At 32.9% G+C, this 21,751-nt stretch overlaps 2 protein-coding genes and 1 long non-coding RNA gene across 4 annotated transcripts; all 3 read left to right on the top strand.

Annotated features, from left to right (window-relative positions):
• Window positions 1-673: 673 nt before the first annotated feature.
• Window positions 674-2,176, top strand: LOC110227782. 2 transcript variants are annotated; one of them, XR_002331459.1, is made up of 3 exons: window positions 674-974; window positions 1,082-1,200; window positions 1,280-2,176. It is a non-coding gene; the product is annotated as an uncharacterized LOC110227782 (long non-coding RNA). The 2 variants fall into 2 exon arrangements; XR_002331458.1 differs by having other exon boundaries at window positions 674-1,200.
• A 3,671-nt stretch (window positions 2,177-5,847) lies between these two features.
• On the top strand, window positions 5,848-8,445 carry LOC9310491 (trihelix transcription factor GTL2). The gene is made up of 2 exons (XM_021022516.1): window positions 5,848-6,424; window positions 6,849-8,445. The coding sequence occupies exons 1-2, from the start codon at window positions 6,039-6,041 to the stop codon at window positions 8,281-8,283; spliced, it is 1,821 nt and encodes a 606-aa protein (XP_020878175.1). The 5' UTR covers window positions 5,848-6,038; the 3' UTR covers window positions 8,284-8,445.
• Window positions 8,446-17,392: 8,947 nt separating this feature from the next.
• LOC9310489 (serine/threonine-protein kinase Nek3) lies at window positions 17,393-21,751 on the top strand. The gene is made up of 15 exons (XM_002874376.2): window positions 17,393-17,941; window positions 18,432-18,562; window positions 18,661-18,727; window positions 19,047-19,112; window positions 19,203-19,249; window positions 19,335-19,380; window positions 19,456-19,536; window positions 19,621-19,663; window positions 19,743-19,792; window positions 19,867-19,948; window positions 20,046-20,095; window positions 20,188-20,261; window positions 20,349-20,400; window positions 20,486-20,851; window positions 20,930-21,751. Exons 2-15 carry the CDS (start codon window positions 18,477-18,479, stop codon window positions 21,521-21,523), a joined length of 1,704 nt encoding a protein of 567 aa, XP_002874422.1. The 5' UTR covers window positions 17,393-17,941; window positions 18,432-18,476; the 3' UTR covers window positions 21,524-21,751.

The raw sequence follows: 21,751 nt of genomic DNA, 5'->3' as shown, positions 1-21,751 counted from the left end.
AGGCAAAAAGAATTAAGGAAAGAAGAACGAGGCGGTAGGAGGAAGGGCAAGTAACCGCGGTAGATGTGTTAACAATTTTTTGAAACGAGACTTATAATCAAAGGAGCTTACTTCAAAAGATGTTTGAAGCCATGCAAACATCTTGACATACAACAATTAATCTTGGTAGTGGCATTACAGTGAAATATTTATGAAAATGTCAAAAATTTGGAATGATATTTCCACAGTAGCCTCTCTTTATAATAAGTGCAGTTATAGCTATTGAATTGGTTTTGATTGTGAAAGATAACAAATCTTCTTATCCCGGACGAGATGAATTTATTTGGAGAGTACCGTAAACCCGATCGGTGATATACACCCTTTTCAGTCGCCGCGGATGACTCTGGTTTGAGTAAAAATTAGAAAACTAATTTACCTTTATATTGTTCAATTAATAGCCATGTCATCTCTTATTAATAAAAGGTGTTGTTTGAGGCTTCTGAAGCCAGCCGCATCGGCTATTTCTATAATACTCTCTCTCTCTCTACTTGCCACGTCAGCGTCGAAAACAAAAATTAGCCACGTTAGCAAGCCTCTATTATATGGACCTGTTTCGAAGCCCATGAATTAATAGATAAAAACGAAAAAAAAATAAAATAAGACGACGCTCTAACTGATCGACTTCCACAAATTCTACGATCTGAGTTTTCAGAGTTTCTATCATCAATGTTCAATTGACCATCTATCTCCGCTTTAAATAACCTTCTTAGAGATGCATACGCTACAATTGAAATCTATAAAATTGTTTCAGTGTTAGTATCTCTTTACGGTTGTCGACGTCGTTCCACCTAAAACCAGTTTCAAATTACCCAAATTGTTTTTCATCCTCATCTAAAATTGATGGAAGAGAACATAAGAGGCCATCTGATCGACACCGTTCATTCGAAAAAGAAAAGCTGATTCCATCTCTCATCGTTTAATAACGATGTAGCAGTGTAAGAAATTCGATTCTATTTCTGTTAAGTTTACAGTTTGATTAATCCCAAAGGAAGAACTCATCATCAGTACAAACAATATTTTTGGTGTTTGTGAAATAAGACAGAGACGGATTGGGATTGTTTGAGAAGAGGATATTTCAGTTTGCTAAACCCTGGAAACGGATAGCCTCTACCTAGCTACAGACAGATTCCACCAACACGTTTCTTTGATATCGTCTTTGAGGTTTGGCCTTTTTCCTATCCACATACTGCTCCATTGTTTGTTTTTTTTTTTTATTATTATTATTTACAATATCAAACAGATGGCATTTACCTTCCATAGTAGAAGGGAGACGAAGCTTGGAACTATGCCCTCTTAGGTATTCAAATGCTTCTCTCATGTCATTGAGTGAGGTAAGATTATAGATTTGACTCTTATTTTATATCATAGTCTGCATGCAGCCCTATAACTTCTTACTAACGTTTTTTTTTAATTTTCCAAACCAATGGTTAATGCTAAGATAGATGAAGAGAGAGCGAGACATGGTTAATCAACTTATAATTTTTTGGTAGATGTTTCAAGCCATTTAATAACACATTGCAAAGTTGACTCTAGCATAATGAAGATAATTATAGTGTAAAATTCTTTGTATGAGTGGTACAAATATTTGACTTGATCATCCCTAATAACTCTTTCTTCCAGGTTTTAAGTCAATAACACCATCACACTAAAAAAAAGCATGTGATGCTACGATTAACAATGTATCTGTTCAAATTACATGCGTTTAGAAGAATCAATTCAGTTGGTTTTGAAGAGTTTATACATGGGGACACAAAAAAAATGGTCAAATCTTTTATTTCGATTAGGAAAAACGACAAGCCAGTGATCAAGGTTCCTAGAATACTGATGAGGATGATGGATGATTATATGAAAGTATGGTTGTTTAGAGAGTTTGTCTGTAGATAGAAACAATGCAAGTTCTGGAAATTGAAACTACGTATAGTATAGGCTCAAGAACTTCGACCTTCACTCCAGCATGGTGGGATTGTGCTGCCTCAACATTTTGGTTCGGTAGATAATCCAAATAAACCTTAAATTGTTTTACATTAGCTAGGTTTGTGCAGGTTGTATTTGTTTTCCAAAACTTTTCACATACTTTGGCTGATAAATTTTTAGTGCAGAAGGCATCAATAAACAACACAAAGTCATCGTTTGCTTTTATGTTAAGAGATAAAATTAAAAATATAGAGAATGGATAAGACTACAATATAAATTAAGAGAGAGATATATAGATGACAAAATACTATATAGACAATTAATAAGAAAAATGAATTATATATTAAAATATAAATTACACATATAATTATAGATGGATAAAATTAAAATTTTTAATAGTACTCCTTCTGTTTCAGAATATATGATGTTTAAGGTAAAAACACACAGTTTAAGAAATTTAATTTTTTTTAAAAAAATTATCATTTAATATTTGATTTAATAAAATTCAACCAATAGTATAAAAGACTGAAGAATTTAAATAGTCAGAAAATATCAAATCATTTATAATTTGCCTAAAAAGTTGTAAAACATCATATAAAATGAAACAAAATTAAATGTCTAAAAAATCCTATATTTTGAAACAGAGGGAGTATCATTTAACCTTTCTTTATTAAAATGTTAAAATACAACTTCACATAATTTTCAATTTATATATTACTAAAAAACAAAACAATAATTAAAACTCAATAAAATAATTTTAAAATATCAATTGTCCAATATAATCCGGGCGTAGCCCGGATTAATCCCTATATATGTTAAAAGTAAGTTAATTGTAATCGTAAAACAATGGTCAATTAAGATTATAATCGCAATATAAGACACTCAATCGTTAGTCACGTAATGTCTTTTAAACATTTCAACCATTAACCACTTAACTAATTGAGATTAAATTTTAATGTAGTTTTATTAATTAAAACTGATTTAGCTGAAATAGAAAAAATTACAGCTTTTATTATTGTTTACATCTTATAAGTTATAACCAATAAATTATAATCGCTTTTTTTTTTTTCGTTGATATTTAGTCAGAATAAGAAATATCTCATTGAAAACAAATAATTGCAAGAATCTATTTCTGCAGTAAAAATATTTATAATTAAAATCCGAATACTAAAACTGATTTACGGTTTGTTCTTGATTTAGCATTTCAATTTGATTTGGTTCTTTTTTTACCTTCAAATATTATAAATATAAAATACTTTAGATATTTAATTAAAATTATTTTTTAATTTTAAATTTTAAATTTCTTCAATATTTAGAAGAATATCATTTAAAAAATATTCCGCCGCAGAGGGCGGATTTCGACCAGTTCTCTTAAAAAGTCTGAAACAAAACTGATCATTGTGACTTTGTGAGTAGTAAAAAAAACAAATAATGATAATGTATATATAATATATGTTAGAGACAAACATAAAGTTTTAGAATGAGATTCACATAATGTGACGTATTTGAAGCAGTAGATGTGAAAGTAATTTAAGCCGACATTAGAAGAAAGCAAGAATTGCACGTACCTCGTCCTAATAGTGATTCCATGATCCAATACAATCGCTGACGCAATAACGACAAGTCGACAAAAGAAAAAGAGGTGCACCATAAATAGGTGGACCTGAGAAGCAGATGAGTGAAACCTAAAAGACAAAATCAATGGGGTCATAAATAAAAAATAATAATAAATAAAAGAGGACCCAGTTCCTGCATGTATTCACGTGCCCTGCCATTCTCGCTTGCCGTTTATTACACTATCATCTGCATCTGCTTCTGCATAGGATTCTAATGTACCTCCAAAATTTCTATATTTATTTTTCTGAATATTGTATAAAGTATATCATAATAATGACAAGAACAATTGCTGTAAGCAAATATCACAAAGCAAAATTTATATAGTTTTCTGGAAAATATACAAAATTTTTTGGTAGTCTCTAGAAATCAATGAGATAAAAAAACAGATCACTCCTACCATATGTATTGATATCTATCTGGTTTATATTAAGTTATGTATTATTATGTTTTGATAAAGATATTAGGTGAATTTTATTGTTTTAGATTAAAAATAGGCTCTCAATATTCTATGTAGAAATTCATTTTTACTAATTTCATTTTTGTAATAAAATAATAAATGAGTTAATTTTAAAATGAGTTATTATTGTTTCATCGAGGATTACATGAAGATAGTTATTTATTTTATTTTTTTGCACAAAAAGTTATTATTTTATTTTTATTAACCTGAAAATTATGTGCTAAATCCTAGATTAAGTACTCTAGAGTTTATAAAATAGGGATTTTTTTATAACTGAAAACATTTATAGATGGCTTTACGGATAGTCTATTTTTTATTTTGTTACAAAATGTAAGATTTTTCTTAAGACCTCAAGGGAATCAATCCCTACCCAATACTCTTACAGGGAGACTTCGCACCTCAACGCCGGAGTTATTAGTCCACCATATATATTTTAGCGTATGTTTCAAAATATAAAATATTTTAGTTAAAAACACGTAGTTTAAGAAATATTCACTTTTAAAAAGTACGACTAATCATAAAAAATAATGCATAATATAAAGAATTATAAAATATTAAACTAATCTATAATTTCCATAGAAATTTAAAATATCTTATATTGTAAAAAAAAAAAAAAATCAAAACATTTTATATTATGAAACGGAAGTAGTAGTTATTATATAATAAGAACATATATTTTTTTATAATAGTAAGCTTTTATATCATATTGTTATTTAAGCATGAGAGAATATAATCTAGTACATCAATGGATTATTTGAAAGAGTTGTAATAAAAGAAGTTTAAGTTGTTGATTTACTATTCATAAACAGAACATATTGGTTGTCACTTTTTTTAGTCGACTGTAAGTCTGTATAATATTTTGAAATTGAATATGTTATCAACTTATACTATTATTTCAATATTTTGTTATCTAATGAGAAGTGAAAAATCAGTTGTTGGTGGATTTTTTTCTTTTTTCTTTTGGTATTTGTTCAACAATTTAGTAGATTCTAGAATATCAGTAATTTATGCTTTCGTGCCATTTTATCCTATAAATCTAAGACAAAACTATAATATATAAGTATTCAATTATACAAGTATTCCTTTAATGCTTAGGTTTCACTTAATTAGTTTGAGCATAAGGGGTGGCTATAACATGGGCTAAAATAATTCGATTTATTGTATTTGGAAAAAATGTCAGTGATAACTGATAAATGAGAGAGAGGTGATGTTTGGCGTTTTTAGTAATATTGTCTTTGTCTTTGCCATTTTGTAAATTGAATCTAAAATATTTTTTACATTTAGAAAATAACACTCACTATCTTTTTTTTTTTTTTTTTGTTAAAAATAACACTAACACTCACTATCAGTCAATTATTATGCAAGAAGAACCAAAAAAAAAAACTTGGACTGTATACGCGTGTTTATCTACACGGTAGCTTTTGAGTAAAAAATTGACTTGTAATTTTCATTATTGTTAGATATATTGGAAAGATAAGGATAAAACATATAATGCTACTATATACATTCGATTCAATAAGAAAATAAATTTGCTGATATTTTTCATGTAAATCAGCGTCTAAACTTTTTCTTGAATATGAGAACTCGACCGTGAGGCTCTCAGAATCATCATTGAAAATCTTAATTCTTTAATTGGAAATTATATAGTCCAAATAATTCAAGAATGGTTCGAATATTCTATATAAAGTTAGTAGAACAAAAACATAAAAAGGTTTTAAGACTTCTCTTCTATTCTAGGAAATTTTCTTGTACATATACTTATAATTAACACAATAGAATCAAATCAGAAAAAAAAAAATCTATGGTTAAGTAGTTAATAAACAATAACTATTCATTAATGGCTTAATACCAACCACAGATATTTTACTTTTAAAATATAAACATCTAGCCCTCAAAAATGAAATATAAAAAATAGCAATATAAAAAGAGAGACTAAAAAGAGAGAGAAAAGAGAGATTTCGATGTGAATAGCTCAAGTGAAACAAAATAAGAAACATAAAGAATAAAAGAAATGTTTGATGGTGGAGTACCGGAGCAGATCCACCGGTTCATAGCATCTCCACCGCCGCCTCCTCCGCTTCCGCCGCATCAACCGGCGGCTGAAAGATCACTCCCTTTTCCTGTCTCATTCTCTTCCTTTAACACCAATCATCAAGCTCAGCATATGTTGAGCCTTGATAGGCGTAAGATCATTCACCATCATCATCATCATCATCACCATGATATCAAAGATGGTGGTGCTACTGCTGAGTGGATAGGTCACACGGATCATGATGGTGATAATCATCATCATCATCATCATCATCCATGGTGTAGTGATGAAGTTCTTGCTCTTCTTAGGTTCAGATCTACAGTGGAGAATTGGTTCCCTGAATTCAATTGGGAGCATACTTCAAGGTAATACATATTCAGACACATATACAAATAAAATTCTATGTATATATGCATCAACAAATATTTATATATTTCAATAGATGCATATATATGAACATGAACATCAGTCTCTTTAGTGTTGTTATATACGTGTACATGTACATTAGTTTGATAAAACTAATTATAAGTGGGCATTCAGGTTACGCAATTTGATTTGAGAGACTAGATCTTGTTTCTTTTGAAAAAGCATTTTGGGATATTTAATTTTGATGCTAACAATGATTGGCCATTAATAAGTATTTTTATTTATACATAATTGGCATTTTTGTGACATTTTAATACATTTTTAGAAATAAACGAACGATGAAATTAATATATGTGTATATATATATATGTATATTCACACAATTAATGACGTTATGTCGTTTATGAAATTATGATGCTGTAGAAAGTTGGCAGAAGTTGGTTTTAAGAGGAGTCCACAAGAATGCAAAGAGAAATTTGAAGAAGAAGAGAGAAGATATTTCAATATTAACAACAACAACACTAATGATCATCAACACATCGGCAATTATAACAACAAGGGAAATAATTATAGAGTATTCAGTGAGGTTGAAGAGTTTTATGATGTTTCATCAGAAGTTGGGGACAACCAAAACAAGAGGAACGATTCAGTAGAAGCAAAAGGAAACGTGGGAGAAACGGTAACGGGACAAGACTTAATGGAGGAGGACAAATTAAGAGATCACGATCAGGGTCAAGTAGAGGAAACATCAATGGAGAATAAAATAAACTCCATTGAGGTTGGCAAAGTTGGAAACGTAGAGGAGGATGCGAAGTCATCATCATCGTCAAGCTTGATGATGATCATAAAGGAGAAGGAGAAGAGGAAGAGGAAGAAAGAGAAAGAGAGGTTTGGTGTGTTGAAAGGGTTTTGTGAGGGTCTTGTGAGGAACATGATAGCTCAACAAGAGGAAATGCATAAGAAGCTCCTAGAAGATATGGTGAAGAATGAAGAAGAAAAGATTGCGAGAGAGGAAGCTTGGAAGAAGCAAGAGATTGAGAGAGTTAACAAAGAGGTAGAGATTAGAGTACAAGAACAAGCCATGGCTAGTGATAGAAACACCAGCATCATCAAGTTCATATCCAAGTTCACTGACCATGATCTTGATGTTGTCGAAAATCCAACAAGTCTGTCTCAAGACTCATCTTCTTTAACTCTACCAAAAACCCAAGGCAGAAGAAAGTTTCAAACTATATCATCACTATTACCTCAAACCCTAACTCCACATAACCCTTTAACCCATGACAAATCACTTGAACCCACTAAAACCCTAAAAACCAAAACCCAAACCCCAAAACCTCCAAAAAGTGATGATAAAAGTGATCTTGGCAAGAGATGGCCAAAGGATGAAGTGTTGGCTCTTATCAACATTAGACGAGGTATCAGTAACATGAATGATGATGATCATAAAGATGAGAACTCTTTATCATCTTCTTCAAAAGCTGTTCCATTATGGGAAAGAATATCCAAGAAAATGTTGGAGATTGGGTACAAGAGAAGCGCCAAAAGATGCAAAGAGAAATGGGAAAACATCAACAAGTATTTTAGGAAGACAAAAGATGTTAACAAGAAGAGACCACTTGACTCAAGGACTTGTCCTTATTTTCACCAACTCACAGCTTTATACAGCCAATCCTCCACAGGGACCACCACCACCGCCACCACCGCCACGTCAGCCGGAGATCTAATAACCCGACCCGATGAGGAAAACCGGGTTGGATCCGAAGATCCTGATATATCTGTAGCCATGCATGTAGATGGAGATGGTGCTGGCGATAAAAGCAATGTTCAGTTTTCAGGTTTCGATCTTGAGTTCTAATAAATCCCTTATATATATATTATCAGTTTTATTCTCTCTTTTTTTTTTGTTTCTTCTTTTTGCTAAAACCTCATTTTTGGTTATTATGAAAAAGTTATATATATGAATAGTGTTACTGTTTTAATGCTATTAGTGGGAAACGTATCTTGACGACTTGGACGACCGTACACGTGCACCGACAAACAGTGAAATTCAGTTGAACATGAATAAACTACTGGTTAAATTCCTATTCTAGCTTTTGTTTTCCATGAATGTCACGTATATATGATGAGATCAGGTCTTTCATAATAATTAAAAATAAATAAATGCAAGGAAAAGTTATATTTTTTTTGTGGATTAGTTACTTATTTGGTTTATATTAAAAGTAGAAACGGGATGGGTCGGCAAATTTCAGAAAATAAATAAATCATGTTTCGTTTTAATTCAAATTGAAATGGAGAACCAAAAAAAAATACACGTCGTTTCATTCTGTACAATCTTAGACAAAACGATAAAAAAAAGGGGAAAATTCCCAAAAAAAATCTCAACTATTTAATATTTGCCTGAAAAAAATCTGAACTTTTTTCGATGTCGGAAAAAAACCCCAACTAATTTACCGCTGACAAAAAAAACACGAACTATTTTGTTTTACCAATTTCCTCTCGTCTCCGTTACGGGCGTTAACACCGTTGTTGACGCCGTTACTATTTTTTGGGAAAAATCTTGAAAAAAACCCAAGTTATTTAAGTTTGCCAGAAAACTACCCGAATTATTTGTTCATTGCCAGAAAAATACATAGATCAACATTTTTCTTTTCTTTTCTTTTTGTCTTCCATCAACAATGTAAGATGGTGATAGCTAATAACTTTTATGTGTTATCTTGAACCTCATAAAAGTTTTCAGTTTCCCGAACAAAAATATACAAATAGATTAGTCGATTTTCAAAATTTTAAATTAGATTTGTTTTTGGATCTATTCAGACTTTACAAATTTTGGGACATCATCAACAATGGAAAACTAAATTTCATAAGAGCCCCAAAAATCTTGGTAGATCTTCAAAAATTCTCTACATAAATAATAATAAAAAAAACTCCAATCAAGCAAAATCCACCAAAATTGAAGGTAAAGCTAGCTTAATCAAACCAACTCAAAGCTAAAAAAAACGACTAATCTAATTGTGTTTTTTTTTTGTTCTAGTTAAAAAATTGGGAAATCAATTAATGTAATTGTGAGTTTTGTTCTAATTGGAAAATTGAAAAATCGATTAATTTAATTGTAGTGAGAATTTGTATGAGGTTCAAGAGAACACATAAAGTTATGAGGTCTAACCACCTTACATTGTTAATGAAATAAAAGAAAAAGAGAAAAATCTTGATCTGTGCATTTTTCTGGCAACAAAAAAATAATTCAGGTATTTTGCTGGTAAAATTAAATAACTTAAGTTTTTTTAAGGAATTTTTCTAAAAATAGTAATGGCGTCAACGACGGCGTTAACGGCCGTAACAGAGACGAGAGGAAATTGGAAGAAAAAAATAGTTCGTGTTTTTTTTGTCAGCGGTAAATTAGTTGGGGTTTTTTTTCGGCATCGGAAAAAAGTTCAAGTTTTTTTCTGGAAAATATTAAATAGTTGGGTTTTTTTTTAGGAATTTTCCCAAAAAAAAAGTTCTGTCTGATTTTACGTGATGTTTTTGAATGTTTTTAATTTTTAATATTTAAAATGTTTCTGGTAGACATATTATTAGTTTATAGGTTAAGACCATTTACTCTCTTAATATTAAGAAACACACTATTAAGTAAATATGATGTTTAGCTGATTCATGTATGGAATGCACAACTATATTGTTCAATTTTATATCATAATGTTAATTAGAACTTTTAGTATATATTAACCGTTGTGAAAATCAGTATACATCACATGTAGTAGTTCAAATCCAAAAATAAACGTTAACAGCGCCAATTTGAATATGTTATCAATTCATTCACATATCGCATATATATAACACCCAAGATTAATCAAACTTAAAAAAAAAAAGCTTAATAACTTGGAAGTGTTCACACTTCACTGTTTTACTTATAGCTGTAATCGATTGTTCTATTATATAATATTTACTTACTAGGAACATCAAAGCTCCATGATAGAGACGTCACTGTTGCTGTTAGATATATATGGGAAAATATATTAAAAAAAAAGCATGAATTTTAGATTTGGAACCTTTTAATTCTTATTTTTAAAAATATTGATTAAATTATTTTATTTTTGTTGCTTTATAAATAAACAATGAATTTTTTTTTGTTGATTTAGCCATTTGAGACATGTCATTAAGTAGACAGACGAAAGCCGTTTACGATGTTAACTGTCCGTTGAAAATATCCGTTTATTCTAAACGATGTCGTTTGATGGAAAAATGTCGAAAAATTATGAATTTTCAAATTTAGACCGTTTTAATGCCTAATTTCAAAAATGTTTGAATCCCAACTTTCAAATTTGGACCGTTTTAATCACCAACGAGATTTTCGAAGTTGAGATTAAAACGGCTCAAATTTGAAAGTTGATGTTTTTTTGACATTTTTTTCTCAATTATCAAACGACGTCATTAGATTAAACGAAGACTTCTAACGGGCAGTTAACACCGTAAATAGTTTTTATCTATTTATTTAACACCATGTTTCAAATGATCAAGTCAACAAAAGCTATAATTTATTTTATGAATTCAACTAGAACTTGATGATTTAACGCCATGTTTCAAATGATCAATTTAGTTTTTTTTTTTTTTATCGTATGGATTTATTATTTATTGCAAATTATGAGAACTATTACATAGACGATTCTACAACAGATAATTTTTTCGACCCTTATTAGATTTACGATAGACGACACTTCATTCTTCATGCTTTTGACGAACACCTTCAATAATCCACGACCTAACGACACTTTTCTCTATGCGTATAATCCTGGCGAACGGCTATAATTGTGCATCGTTGGAGATCTCCTGTACACTTGTCTCCATTAATCTGCAAATTTGTTAATAAATCGCTGTATCTGGGACTCGAACCCCAGACTTCTTGGAATGAAAGCATTAATTAATCCTTAATCAACCAATGAACCAAAGGAGCTTCCACGATATTTTCAAAGTTAAGAATTAAAACATTTCAAATTTAAAAATTTATGCTTTTTTTTTACATTCTCTCTCTCTCTCTCTCTATATATATATATATATATATATATATATAATCTTTGACTAAATTTAAATCAAAGTCATATCCAAAACACATAATTCACGCACCAGACCAAATTCGAAAGAAAACAAATTATTCTCAATGCACGACGGACAAGAAAAAGAATTATACATAGACAAAGTTGATGTTTTATTTTCTGTTTCTGTTAAAAACATCAAGAACTGAATAACACCATACATACTGACTAGGGCAGAAATTACACTGGTATACATTTTTTTTTTCTTTTTTGATATTTCATCGAATAGTTGTATCTTTCACATGCATACGATTTGTATTTAGTTTGCATAAATATCGTGGAAATATAACACAAAACTCACACAGATGAACAAAATTCTACATGAACTATCTTTAGCATTTTTTTTTTTTGTTTAGTTGACAATTTTTTTTAATCTTTGCATACCAAGAATATAGAAGACGCTACATTTTGCTATGGGTGATATAGTAGCGACTAGGGCATTCAAAATTTTATGGATCGACAAATCCTTCTATCACTAAAGTAACGAGTTTGTGAGTTTCAGTGGTTCAGGATAAGAAGTTCTCTAAAAGTATGACTTCAACATCTCAACTTCGGATGAGAATAGATCTGTAGAGATCTTTGATGAAGTTTTCGAAAACGCTACTCCACAATGGAAAGATTTTCTAGTGGAGAAGTGTTTTGATATGGCTCTACATGTAACCAAGATCTATGTTATTGTTAACAAAATTTGGAAACAAGGAGCATAGTTTTCAAAAATTAATTTCTATGAAGTTGATTCCACGATACTTAGATTTTGGGTTCATCATCTAATGGTTTGAACCAGATTTCTAAGGAGAGATATGTGGAAAATTGCAGAAGTTCCAATGATGGTTGCGAAGTGGACTCCGAAAACGAAGGGGAACCAACCCGAAAGAGAAATCAATCTCATTATGGGTTTCTCTGAAGAAGGTTCCCTTGAACATGTTCTCTTGGAAAGATCTAAGTTTTATTACAAGTGCAGTAGGGCACCGGGTACGAATACATTTGAAAACATCAGCTTGCTCAAACTTTGAAGTTGCAAAAATATTTGTTAATGCATATCTATCAAAAGAATTTCTTATAAAGATTCAGTTCTTCAAAAATGGTAAAGATTTTTTGGGTGGACTTCATCCATCCATGGCTACCCCTGAGATGCTCCACTTGTGATAAATGGGGCCATCTTGAAGCCATATGTTTGGGAAACTCGAAGTACAAAGAGAAAGATAATTAGGAAAAATATGAGGTTGTATCAAACGTTAACAATGAAGTAATCCATATTCCAGAAGACCAACTAGGAATAGCCTCTAGCTTCTACTGAAATGGAACAAGTCAAAGTTCAGAATTTATGTATTATAGAAGGGAAAAAGTTAGAAAACACAACATAAACAGTGGTCAATGGTCTCTCTTTTGAAAAGTTGGTCACAATCTATATAGACAAGTTGTCGAGCAGGTGCAGCCAATAATTTTGGCATCAAAATTTATAGCTCTTAGTATTCTAGAGGAATAAAGAGAAATTTTGGAGAATGCTGTCAATACAGAAGTTGAAAATGCTGTCAATACAAAAGTGGAAGTTGGAACTAAGGGTGATAATATCGATAAAGGGACATTGAAAGAAATAAGAGCAGAGAAAGAGATAGTGGGAGGAGGGAGACCAAAATGTTTAGTTACATCCTCTGTATTCAAAGATTAGTCAAGATATGTATCATGGAGAAGAAATCGGTTCAAAAAGCATCCTCTGTTTTCAAAGTTTGGTCATACATGGCAAATTATGAGTTTAATCCATTGGGCCGCATTTGGATACTTTGGAGATCAACCGTGCGTTTAACTCCTATGTTTAAAAGTGACCAGCTAATAACATGTTTGTGTTACTGAAATACCACATGAAGAATATTTTTGATCTTTCATTTATGCAAAGAACCTACCAAAAGAGAAAAGAGGCTTATGGGAAGATTTGATAAATCATTAAAACTCTCAAATGTCCAGAAATAAGCTTTGGATCCTTATGGGAGATTTTAATGAAATTTTGGATGGAGAGGAGCACTCTAGTTTCATTCAATTGCCTACTCTGCCTTAGGGTATGTGAGACTTTCAAGACATTGTTAGACATTTCTTATAGACAGATATTAGCTCCCAAGGGCCTTTATTCACTTACTGTAACAATCGTGATGAGGGCGTGATTTGTAAGAAGTTAGATCGGATCCTCATGTGATATATGGCTCCATCGTTACTAGCAAACATAATGTGTATATGAAGCTGGTGGCTGTACAGACCAACTTCGAAGTAGAATACAACGTGATGCAGGGAGACCAGCCAGAAAAAGGCCTTTCAAGTTCACAAACTCTATTGCCAACATGTCTGAAATTTTGCCTATGGTTAAAGCTTTTTGGGACAGTACATAAACGTTGTTTCATTCAACATCTGCATTGTTCCGCTTCTCAAAGAAGCTGAAGCCTCTTATTAGGAACTTGAGTCGAGAAAAGCTTGGTGATCTACAAAGAGAGCAAATGGTGCATATATGGTGATATAAGACTCGGTTAAGAGACTTATAAGCACGGAAGAACTGACTCGAGTGGTAGACTCGACCATATGGATCAAGTAGAAGCGGCTTGACGGAATGACTTGACCAGGGGATCGAGTATAACTAGCTCGACCAAGTGACTAAAGCAGAACACTCGAGCTTGATTGTTGGAGGTGTCGACGAGTGAATATGAAGAGGATCGATGGGAAACTTAAGCTGGTTATAGAGCACTCTCTTAAGTTTCAGTAGGTGAGTTTATAAGACAAGACTCAAAGAGATGAGGCCTGAAGTCGATGCCGAATCAAACAAGTTAGCTGTGACACTCTCTCTTCTCTTGTGATAAATTTTACAAGTGTGATTTGAGTTCAAGAACGGTTCTTAATTAAACCCTTAACTATTTGTTTGGTTGCAATTCTGATTTACCAAAGGAATTTCCTTAAGTTTAGCGCTTTCCTCCACTGAATTTACATCTCTATTATTTACTCGGAATTTTAATATGCATTTATTTTTGTTTAGCTTAATTCGAAAGCCATCAATTTATTGTGTGAATCTTGAGTTTTTGTGGATTTTGGCCCCTACTATTACAATGATCTTTTGGTTTGAGAGAGTTGTTCATATATTTTGAATCTATTAAAAGACTACATGCCTATTTCTTGTTGCAATATTCTCTACAAAATCATCTCGAAGATACTGGCGAATAGATTGAAAGGTTTACTACCAACGATCATTTCTCTTAACCAAACTGCATTCGTTAAAGAGCGATTACTAATGGAGAATGTTCTGCTAGCATTTGAATCGGTGAAAGATTATCATAAGGAAAAGATATCTCCTCGTTGTGCTATGTAAATAGACACATCGAAAGCTTTTGATTCGGTGCAATGGTCCTTTTTCTGAACACACTTTCAAGAGAAATATATACATTGGATTCGACTTTGCGTACCTACATCTACGATTTCGGTTCAAGTAAATGGAAAACTTGCAGGTTTTCCTGGAAGTAAAAGATTTGAACGATAGAGAAGTTGTGAAGCCCCGGCCCATTTTTTTTAAAAAACATAATTAAATATCCCCAGAAATACTTAATTAAATCAACCGATACAACAACATCAACCAGCAAGTCAAAAAGTAATTTCTTATAAATAATCAATCCAACCAACATACCAAGAAATAACCAGCAATTCTAGCATAATTCTAAAACGGGTTCCAATAACCATAGCATAAATAAAACGCAACCAAACGAGTTCCTAGATTATCTTCTCTTTCTTGCCATGATTCTACGTCACACTTTTTTTTGTACATGCACCATACAGAAAAGAGATGCTTAAGTATTATCACAAATACTTAGTGAGGCGATCCTCCCATCAATATGTTATACACACAAGCAAGATAGAAAAATCAAGACACAAAGCAAAACCAATCAACAAATCAAACCAGACAATTTCAGAAAACTAAAAAGCTTCCATCCAGACCTGGTGTCGACCGACACCCTCCTGTTGTCGATCATCACTAGACACCCGAGTGGTGTTGACGGAAACCCCTGGTGTCGATCGACACCGACGCCATAGCAGACATGAAAAATACTCCCCACCTCTCCAGGCTCTGCTCTCTGCTGCCCACGTCGAGTCTCCTACAAACCAAGGCACGATACAAGCATACAAGACCAAATCAAACAACAATCAATCCTTAAACCATTCCCAATACACCTACACACTCAAACAAAGCATCAAAACTTCTCCAACTTGCTTAGATAAGCCATGGTTACACACTCACCTTGATTTATGACTGATTTGAGACAAGGAACATCATAATCTAGCACCACAACAACCTTCTCTCAACCCCACAACCACTTATCTGCTCCTCCTCTTCTTGCTAACACCAAAAACAAGCTTTTCTTCTCTCCTTAACTCACTCTAACCCTTCTCTTTTCTCTTTGGATCAACCACAACTCTCTCTTTCTCTCTTCTCTGGAAACGACAAAGCACCCTAAAAATGAAGGAGAGGAGGTGGAGTCGAGTTTTTAAGAGACTTAGGGTTTTTCAAATAAATTTCTGACTAAACCGGCGATTTAAAACAAACCGGTCAACCTTAAATCACCCTTTCATCGGACGTCCGATATTGGGCCGTCAACGACAGATAACCAAAGTTCTCGATCACATACGACTCCCACGTCATGTTAAAGCAACCCTAAAATCACATCCATGAGCTTTTCCAGAACGGAACCTCACAAACCAAAAAACACTGACGATGCGAGCTTCCTCTACCAAGTTCATTCCCCAAAGTCGGCTAGCACAAAACAAGATGAAGCAATCTAAAACCCCATCAAACGCAATTAGCCTTACTAGCTCCTCTAACACAATAATAAGCTTAACTTTCTAAACCTTTTGAAATAACCTCAAATTATTAAAAAAAAACATTGGCATCTAAAATCCGAAGACTAGCTGTGATCCATAAAACTCTCATAAACACATACCAATGTAAATGTAATATTTTTCTAAAATATTTTTATAATTTAAAAGTTAGAGTTTACTTTGCCATTTCAATTTTCAATACAAAAAGAAAAGAAGAGAAAAACAAACTTCACTTCACACTGTGTGCTAGTGCTGCTACCTATGCCATACATAAACCAAGGCTCCGAATGGAGAAAGCGTATCGAGCAGAGCGGATCAAGCGGATCAAGCGTATCAAGCAGAACAAAAGCGGATCAAGCAGATCTGGCGGTACAAGTGCGGATCAAGCGGTTCGAACACTTTAAAAATATATGTTGAATGGTAAAAGCGGATCAAATAAAATATTTATATTGTAAAGAACGTTAATTTTACATAATATGGATCAAATTTTATATAGTAAAAATATCAATTTAAAATAAATAAATTATAGAATACTATACATATTAAATTATATTATATTAAATTAAAGAAATTAAAATTTGCGATATTGGTTTATGATTTTTTGAACATATATTTTTAGTATTTTAGATACAATATAATAACATAAATACTAATAAGTACAAAAAGTGTATATTATTTAATTACAATGATTTGTCATTTTATACAATATAATAACATAAAATGTTAATAAATACAACATATAAATATGAATAATTACATAATATGTTGTTTTTAATTTTCTAAAAATAATAATATTAATAATGATCTCAAATAGATTTTTTGAATTAATGAAATTACTTCAAACATGTGTTGTAGTAAATATAGGTACAATAAAACATAAAGTGATAAAACATATTTAAAAAATAATAATCACAAAAAAAATTGAGAAGTGGAGCAAAACACACAGCAAATGGAGCGTGCCTACTGTGCTAGGTGGATCAACATTTCTCTTCACAAATCTCACACGCTTTTACTGTAGTTCTATTAAATATTAATTTTTTTGAGAAAATCCACTTGCTTCACATATAAACGTGAATGGTAACAAAGTTTGCGGTACATCTGCTCCGTCCAAGAACCGTCTTTGAACCATCGTTCCATTCAGACCCCAAGTTTTTTCTTTAAATATTTCCTCCTCTTCTACAAATTTCACTTATTAATTGACCAATTATTACTACCTTTTTATTTTTTTCTGTTGACATCAATTGACCAATTTAATAACAAATTATTTTATTATAAATTTTCGGCGTTATGCTATACAATTAATAACATTATTATATAAAATAGTGTCAGGATATTTATATAAAGAAATAACAAAGTCGATTTACGTCTCTCCCAGTAAACTCTGTCGTTTTCCTCAGTCAGAGAGAGACACAGAGAGAGAAAGAGAAGAGAAGCACCTCTCATGGCGAACCAGCTTCTTCACCATCTTCCGATTCCATTTCCTCTCCACCGTCACTTCTACCTCCAAAACGCCACCGTTTTATAGCTTCTCCTCGGAAAATGCCAAACCCACATTCCTCAAATCTCTCACCGACGCTTTTTTAGGTTAGTTTCGAACTCAAGAACTCATCTTTTTCTGTGTTCTGTAATGTAAAAATGTGTAATCTACTTAAACAATTAATGGGTTTTCTCATTTTCGCAAATTTCTACAATTATTGATATAAAGATTTGAGCTTTTAACAAAACAAAAAAAAAAAAAACAAAGTCAAGATTTTTATTTTAGTTAAGGCATGTGTTTATATATGATGTGGATACATTCTTTTCTTAGCTTTACCTCTAAAAATTTCATTTTCTTGACAAATTGACTTTAATTAGTTTGGTGGGTCGGCAGGCAAAAAAAAAAAAAAAAAACGTTGAAGATTCGTGTAGATTTCATCACTTTATTAGCTTACTAAATGTTTCACTTTATTAGCAACTTTTTTCCCACAAATCTTTATATGTCCGGAAAGGTACGGTTAGTGTTTTCTTACAAGAACCATGTTATTGAGAAGTTGATCATTACTGTTTTTTTTTTTTTTTTTTGTTTTATCTTCAGATTCTTATAGAGGAAGATAATATTTTCTTAAGGAGATTGTTTTCAATGGAGCATTACGAGGTTCTTGAGCAAATTGGGAAAGGTTCTTTTGGGTCAGCTCTTCTTGTGAGGCATAAGCATGAGAAGAAACTGTAAGAAGTTGTGATTTACTTAAAATGGAAACTGGAAAGACTTTTTTTTTTTTAGTTCTTCAGTGATTGATTCTTTGTTATGTTCTGTTTTTATGAAGTTATGTTTTGAAGAAAATTCGGTTAGCTAGGCAAACTGGTAGAACAAGAAGGTCTGCTCATCAAGAGGTTAGTTCTAAGCTCTTCTTTGACACAATGTGGTACAGATTTGCTTTTATGAGGCCATATCTGTATGTGGAATTCGAAACGGAAACAAATGTGGTTCTTTTAGAGGATCAAGCAAGTTTTCTAGTTTTAAAGTTATCGAGCTGAAGAATTTGAAATCTTAGAAGGATCTAGGTGTAGATGATATCCCATGTTGACTCTTTATTGTATGAGATTCAAAGTCTTTTTCCAGTAGTATTTGTATGCGGTATCAGGTTGAAATACAGTAAACCCACGGATTATGGTTTTGTGACTAACAGTTTTCCTTGTTATCTCTCTGTAGATGGAGTTGATCTCAAAGATACGAAATCCATTTATCGTGGAATATAAAGATTCTTGGGTTGAAAAAGTATGTTCTTCAAGTCTCTATGTTTCAGCATTAAGATTTATTTGTATACATATAAAAGTTTATAATCGGCTCTCTGGTGTATGTTTGCAGGGTTGCTATGTGTGCATTGTCATAGGCTATTGCAAAGGCGGTGACATGTAAAATTGTTGTTTCCTCTCAGAATTTTTTTCCCATTCTTGACTATGATGAGGTTTCTGATACATTGTTTCCTCTGCATTACAGGGCCGAAGCAATAAAGAAAGCCAACGGCATAGAATTCTCTGAAGAGGTGTTTACATACATCTGGTTTAGAGTCTGTGTTCTGAAAGATTATTCTGAATCTCGTTTCTTGCTTTGTTTTCAGAAACTCTGCAAATGGTTGGTACAACTCTTAATGGCTCTTGAATACTTGCACGCCAGTCATATTCTCCATCGCGATGTCAAGGTTGGTTATGATATCCGACTCTGAGCATAACACTATTATTGATGACATATCTTTACTAATACAAAATCTACTTTTTTGATCCAGTGTTCAAACATATTCTTGACAAAAGATCAAGATATACGCCTAGGTAAGATGATTAGCAACTATGTCAAATTTCTATCCTTTTTTAGTCTGTGTGACAAAATTGAGTTCTATAACTTCTGCAGGTGATTTCGGACTTGCCAAGATCTTGACATCAGACGACCTCGCTTCTTCAGTAAGTATAGATTTCAGACTTCTTCAATGATTTGTTTCTGGTCTCAAGCTCTGTAATAACTTGTTTCAAAACAGGTGGTTGGAACACCAAGCTACATGTGCCCTGAGCTTCTTGCTGATATTCCCTACGGGTCAAAGTCGGATATTTGGTCGCTGGGTAAGTTTCTCTTCCATGGCTTAGACAGTAGCTTTTGCTCCAGATAACAAAACATTCATCTGAGTCTATTTTTCTTTTTTTTTGCACTTGCATTCAGGGTGTTGCATGTATGAGATGACAGCTCTGAAACCGGCATTCAAAGCCTTTGTAAATTCTTCTTCATTCACACCTTCAAGTTCATGTTCCTTTGTCTTATGTTCATGATATTCTGATACTCATTACAACTTTCTGCATTTTAGGACATGCAAGGGCTGATCAACAGGATAAACCGATCAATCGTTGCTCCACTTCCTGCGCAATACTCTATTGCCTTGTAAGTATAGATTCTTGTTTGATACCTATTAGAGCTTATTGAATTGTGCAACAACTTCCATATGATTTAAGTTCTTGCTTTCTTCAGTCGAAGTCTGGTTAAAAGCATGCTCAGGAAGAATCCAGAACTCAGACCAAGTGTACGCGCACATTTTTGTAGCATTTGTGATCATTTAACCCGAGCTGTACAAACATGATGAGTAACATTTCTCTTCTTCTCTGTAGGCCTCTGATCTTCTTAGACAGCCACTGCTTCAGCCCTACGTTCAAAAGGTTCTTCTCAAGCTGAGCTTCCGGGAACACGATACATTGCCATCTGAATCCGAAAGGAGAAGAAGCTATCCTGAGCAGAGAAGGCGTACTTCTGGCAAAAGTGTGAGCTTCGGTCCAAGCAGGTTCGGTGTTGACCAGGAAGATTCTGTTTCTTCTGTTAAACCCGTTCACACGTATTTACAGCGGCACAGGCCAGTGGATTTGTCTGCCAATGACACTAGTAGAGTGGTTGTTCGTAGACCCGCTCTTTCGTCAGGGGTTTCTAACAGTTCAAAATATGTGCCAGTGAGATCAAACCAGCCTAAGAGTGGTGGTCTGGTAAGTGATTCTTCCAAATGCTCTTTATCTTACTAACTGCTGATTCAGTCTGATTATATATTTGATCTGATGTGTCAGAAACCTGCGGTGGCGATTCGTAGGGCCTCCTTACCTGTCTCACATAAACCTGCAAAAGGAACAAAAGACTCTCTATACCACCCGAATATCGGTATACTCCATCAGCTAAATTCTCCAGATGTGTCAGTAAACTCGCCAAGAATCGACAGGATCAAATTCCCATTAGCTTCATATGAAGAAATGCCTTTCATTCCCGTTGTTCGTAAGAAGAAAGGATCGTCCAGAGGATCATACAGCCCGCCTCCAGAGCCACCACTAGACTGCTCAATCACAAAAGACAAATTCACACTTGAACCAGAACGAGAAACCAAAAGTGATTTGTCTGATCAAAATGCAACTGCTGGAGCATCAAGTAGAGCTTCCTCAGGTGCATCAAGGAGACAAAGATTCGACCCTAGCTCATATCGACAACGAGCTGAGGCACTTGAAGGACTACTTGAATTCAGCGCAAGATTACTTATAGACGAGAGGTATGATGAGCTGAACGTGTTACTGAAACCGTTTGGTCCGGGTAAAGTATCGCCCAGAGAAACCGCAATATGGTTGTCTAAAAGCTTCAAGGAAACTAGTCCTAGTAACCTGGAAGAAGATTGAGAAACAGGGTTTAACTCCTTTTTAAAAGTTTTTGAGAGAATGATGATTCCACGATTCGATAGAAATTTATTTGACACTTAGGCTGTGTTCTTTGAAGCTAACCCCTGTATCTGATACAATGATACCAAAATATACAGCTTTATGTTCTCTATGTAATCCTTATTCCAGTCAGAAAAAAACATTTATGAACCAACATTGTTTAATTAAGTATAAAGTATGGTTTAAGTA

Source organism: Arabidopsis lyrata, assembly GCF_000004255.2.
Source record: "Arabidopsis lyrata subsp. lyrata unplaced genomic scaffold ARALYscaffold_6, whole genome shotgun sequence".
Taxonomy (NCBI): domain Eukaryota; kingdom Viridiplantae; phylum Streptophyta; class Magnoliopsida; order Brassicales; family Brassicaceae; genus Arabidopsis; species Arabidopsis lyrata.
The sequence above is the reverse complement of the archived record's forward strand: the minus strand, read 5'-3'. Positions and strand labels throughout refer to the sequence as shown.